General features: G+C 47.0%; 1 protein-coding gene across 1 annotated transcript; it reads left to right on the forward strand.

Moving 5' to 3' along the window:
- Nucleotides 1–1,231: 1,231 nt before the first annotated feature.
- LOC125530929 (F-box protein At1g30790-like) lies at nucleotides 1,232–2,976 on the forward strand. Its single transcript, XM_048695344.1, has 2 exons — nucleotides 1,232–1,332; nucleotides 1,439–2,976. The coding sequence occupies exons 1-2, from the start codon at nucleotides 1,295–1,297 to the stop codon at nucleotides 2,787–2,789; spliced, it is 1,389 nt and encodes a 462-aa protein (XP_048551301.1). The 5' UTR covers nucleotides 1,232–1,294; the 3' UTR covers nucleotides 2,790–2,976.
- The last annotated feature ends 1,839 nt before the right edge of the window (nucleotides 2,977–4,815 follow it).

Consider the following 4,815-nt stretch of genomic DNA (forward strand, 5'->3'; position numbering starts at 1 on the left):
TGAGGTCTCCTCCTATGAAGAGCTTCTCACCAATCGGTACACTCCTAACCATGTCTTCCAGGCCTTCCCAGAACTCCCTCTTGGTGTTCTCATTGTGGCCTACTTGCGGGGCATACGCGCTGATAACATTGAGAACCAAGTCCTCAACTACCAGCTTGACCAGGATAATCCGGTCCCCACGTCTCTTGACGTCTACCACTCCATACTTGAGGCTCTTGTTGATCAAGATGCCTACGCCATTTCTGTTTGCAGCCGTCCCTGTGTACCACAGCTTGAAGCCGGTATCCTCCACATCCTTCGCCTTCTGTCCTCTCCATTTGGTTTCTTGGACGCAAAGGATATCAACACCTCTCCTCACCGCTGCATCAACAAGCTCCCGAGACATTTGATAAGTTCAAAGAATTTCATAGTGAAGTAGAAAATCATCGTAACAAGAAAATAAAGTTTCTACGATCTGATCGTGGAGGTGAATATTTGAGTTATGAGTTTGGTCTTCATTTGAAATAATGTGGAATGGTTTCGCAACTCACGTCACCTGGAACACCACAGCGTAATGGCATGCCCAAACGTCATAACCGTACTTTATTAGATATGGTGCGACCTATGATGTCTCTCACCGATCTACCGCTATCGTTTTGGGCTTATGCTTTAGAGATGGCTCCGCTCGGCTAGCTTCCTTACCCTTCGCACTCGTCGAGTCAAATGCGAAGACCCTTGCCCCTTTTCCACTACATCCGGGCACCGATGTAGCGCGCCACTAAGGATGCGACGACCCGATCCTCGCTCACTTGCCACCGTATCCGAATCAAGATACAGCGCGCCACCTTGGGGGTGACGGCCCGGCCCTTGCCCATTTTTCACCACACCCGGGTTCCGATGTAGCGCGTCGCTGAGAGGGTTACGCCCCAACGAAAATCTTTTGGGTTTCATCTTCATAAGAGTGGCTAAGTTTTTACTTTGGCTCGCCAAGCCTATCACAACCCTCCTCCTTTACCCGGGCTTGGGACCGGCTATGTTGAGACAACATAGGCAGAGTTAAATACCTTCTTTTTAGACAAACTCTTAAAATACCTCTGTCTACGAGGCTTCTTTTTCTTTTTCTTTCTGAGGGGGGTGTACGCTAGACAGAAGTGGAGGGGCCAACGTGGCCCTTGAAGTAGTGTAGAATGTAGGCCTGATAAGGCCCAGTATTTCGCTGCTACCGATTGCGGCCCAATATCAGCCACTGTCTCCTACGCCGCTTAACATTTCTGATTCCCCATCGCCGCCTACGCCGCTGAGAAGCGCCGTCTCCATGAACAACTGCAGCCTACGGCGCCGCCTCACCCCAAGGTATTTCTCCTCGCGCGCACGGAGACATCGCGACCTACTTCCCCATCAATTTGTCCTTCTCCCCAAGATTAATTTGTCCTTCTCCCCATCAATTTGTTCTTTGAAGCGGCGCCATGGAGGAGAAGAGCTCTGGGTCTGGGCAGAAGAAAGAAGCGAGCACGGCCAACCTGCCGGCGGAGGATGCAGTGCTTGTTCCTTTAAGCGGCGCCATGGAGGAGAAGAGTTCTGGGTCTGGGCAGAAGAAAGAGGCGAGCACGACCAACCTTCCGGCGGAGGAGGCAGTGCCGGCAGCGGCCAGCCTCCTCTCGGAAGACCTCATCTTTGAGATCCTCTCCCGCCTCCCCGCCAGATCCCTCCACCGCTTCAAGTGCGTCTCCCCGTCCTGGCGCGACCTCATCGCCAACCCCGCCAACCGCAATAAGCTGGCCCAAACCCTCGCCGGCTTCGTCTACAGCACCTACGACAGGGTTGACCCCCGCTTCCAGCGCTTCCACTTCGCCAACGTCTCCGTCGGCGCAGCCCCGCCGGCCGACCTGTCCCTCCCTTTCTTGCCACACAACAAATACTGGTACATCGCCCAGCTGGACACCTGCAATGGCCTCCTCCTCTGCCTTGCCTACATGGCCCCTTCTCCTTCCACGGACATGGATTCGACGGTTGAACCCCATTTCGTCGTGTGCAATCCGGCCATCGAGAGGTGGGTCGACCTGCCCCCTATCCCAGAGGTGCGAAGCGACCATCGCATCTTCGCTCGTTTGGCTTTTGATCCAGCAGCGTCGTCCCATTTCCATGTTCTTCAGTTTGAGGAGACCGTTCTGGAGAAACGCATCACGGGAGTGAACATCTATTCTTCACAAACTGGAGCCTGGAAGCATAGACAAAGCCGGTTGGTTGAGAGAATTAGCCTGTGCACTGGCCTTACAAGTGTCTTCATCCACGATATGCTGCACTTGCTTGGTGTGCGGAAATCCATGAAGAAAAACGACGATGCGGTGCTGGTAGCAGTGGACATGGAAGGGCAGGTGTGGAAGACTATCTGTGTGCCATCAGGTGGCTTGAGTTTTAGAATTGGATTGTCACAGGGGTGCTTGCACTATGCTACCACACCCCTAGCTACTGTCGACAAGAACCAGAAGAAGAAAAGTAAGGAGAGTAACACACTGATAGCATCACTCTGGTGCATGGAGGATTATGATAGTAAACAATGGATCCTGAAGCATAGTGTCAGCAATGTTGAGTTACAGAGCGTAACTAGGGTGGAGTACAAGGTGGCTGCTATTCATCCAGACTGTGACATGCTTTTCTTGGATTCATGTGTTGATGATACATTGGCATCATACGATATGCAACATCGGAAATTCCGTCAAATCCTTAATCTTGGGGAAAACAAGGCAACACTATTTGTACCCTATGTTCCACTTTTCTCAGACTCGTTAGCAGGTGCAAATGGGCAGTAGTGTTATCTACAAATCCAAGCTTGTGTTTCCACCAAGAATTTGCTCTTCTGCAAGCTGAACAGTTTGTCTGTTGATTTCTGAATCCACCTAAATTTTGCCATCCAATTGGCTGGTGCTCATGCTTCTGCTAGCTTGATTTTCTGTTTAAAGCAATCCCTGGTAACCTTAAGGATTAAGCATATTGCAATTTCAGAGAACGTTGTTACTGTTGTCTGTGTAGTTATTATCCTGGATACGAAGTCGTTTCATGTGGTTGAATTATTCTGGAATCTGATTTTCTTGGCCATAATATTTAAGGATTATCTGTCCTAGCTCCTAATATTGGTGAGTGTAGTCTGTAAACTTTGAAGTCCTCGGGAGTTCGGTGATGCATTACCATTGAGCATCAAGAATTTTTTATCTACTTTAGCTGTAGCTAAGGAATGCAGTCTGCTGCAGTTTAACTTCTGCTACCCAACTGAATAATTCCATCAACGACGAAAGAAAACACCAGCTTTCCTAAGAAGTTTTCTTGCTGTGTGAGAAAAACAAGAAAAGTCTACTTCTACCCTATGTTCTTCTGTTCTTGGAGTCATCAGTAGTGCAGATGGGCAGTAGTGTTATCCACAGACCACATTTGTGCTTCCTCCAAAAATTGGCTCTTTCCTAGGCTGAATTATTTGCCTCTTGATTTGTGAATCAACTTAAATAATGCTGTTCAATTCCTCAAAAAAATGCTGTTCAATCTGCTAGTGCTTACATTCCAGCTAGCCTGATTCTTTGTTCCGAGCCATGCCTGCTGCTTAGAGAGTAAGCATATTATAATTGCAAAAACAACATGGTTGCTATTGTTGTTTCTAGCTATTGCCATAGACATGAATCTGTTCCATGTGGCTTGGTAAAACTGTGATCTGGCTTTCTTGGCCATAATATTTAAGGAATATGATTGCCCAAAACTCAAATATTAGTTAGTGTACTGAAAGTCTTAACCAGAATTTTCCTGTATCTATTTGATCCTGGTCCTCAGCGATAATGAACTGCATTAAACAATTTCCTTTCATCTAGTTTTGCTGTAGCTAATGAATCATGGTGAATCCAGTTGAACTTCGTCGGTTACGTTGGATCATGTAATCTTGATATATTTTTTGCTCTTGGTCACTGTTGAAATGCCTATTTGATCTTAGTCCTAAGCGGTAATGCACTGTGACTATAGATAATTAATGAGTTCTGATGAATCCAGTGGAACTTCTTTTGACCACCTGACCCTGTTTACCGAGGATCAAGTAGTCTCGATACATTTGTGGCTGTGCATCAGGTGATAAACCAAAGGTAAATGCCATGTAGTCTTGTCTGTGGACTGTGGTTCGTGCATAAGAGTTGAGAGGGGGATTTTGGCAGGTGCCAAGGCATTTGTGTCCGTGCTAGAAATTTGGTACACGTTAAGATAATACTATGGAGATGTTTCTTTCTGTGTGAAGCAACTTATTCCGTGGCATCGACACACTTTGGAAATCTTTCGTGTTTTCCGTGAGAGATCGTGAGATTCACCGGGCATCATGGTTGATCACATGGTTATAAGATCCATTTCACTCCATGGTTCAGCATTTGGTCTGCTTTGAAGTTTCTCTCAAGCCAGTCTCGTGGAAAATGAGACAAGCAGCCAGCACCAGCATGTTTTGGGCGTGACCCCTGAAGGTAGAGCTTTGTTGAGGGACATCATATGATCGATATTCCAGTCAATTCCATGCACCTGCGCAACTTGTTCTTTCTTTTTAGCATGCAACTTGTTGATGTCGGCTCTTGATCATGACCTGTATGTACCTGTCTCCAGACTCCGTAGAAATGAGGATAAATATTGGTTTCTTTCAGTGACAACTTTTTTCTAGTGGAGAAGTTAGGACTAGAGCACGTGCTCTGAGGTGGGAAACACTGTTTTCTGGTGGAAACAAATTCTTAAACAATTGCATACTCAAGCCGTCAATACAATTGTCGTAGAAAAGCAGCATGTCACCGATTGCACAAAATAGATCATGTTTATAGTGCCAAA

The sequence above is a fragment of the Triticum urartu genome, unplaced genomic scaffold (genome assembly GCF_003073215.2).
Source record: "Triticum urartu cultivar G1812 unplaced genomic scaffold, Tu2.1 TuUngrouped_contig_6663, whole genome shotgun sequence".
Lineage (NCBI taxonomy): Eukaryota > Viridiplantae > Streptophyta > Magnoliopsida > Poales > Poaceae > Triticum > Triticum urartu.

What these genes read in the sequence shown, in the direction of transcription:
- LOC125530929 (XM_048695344.1), top strand. Translation starts at nt 1,295, where the DNA reads ATGAACAACTGCAGCCTACGGCGCCGCCTCACCCCAAG. An exon ending in CGGCGCCGCCTCACCCCAAG is followed by an intron (nt 1,333 to 1,438) that starts GTATTTCTCCTC and finishes TGTTCTTTGAAG; the next exon opens with CGGCGCCATGGAGGAGAAGA.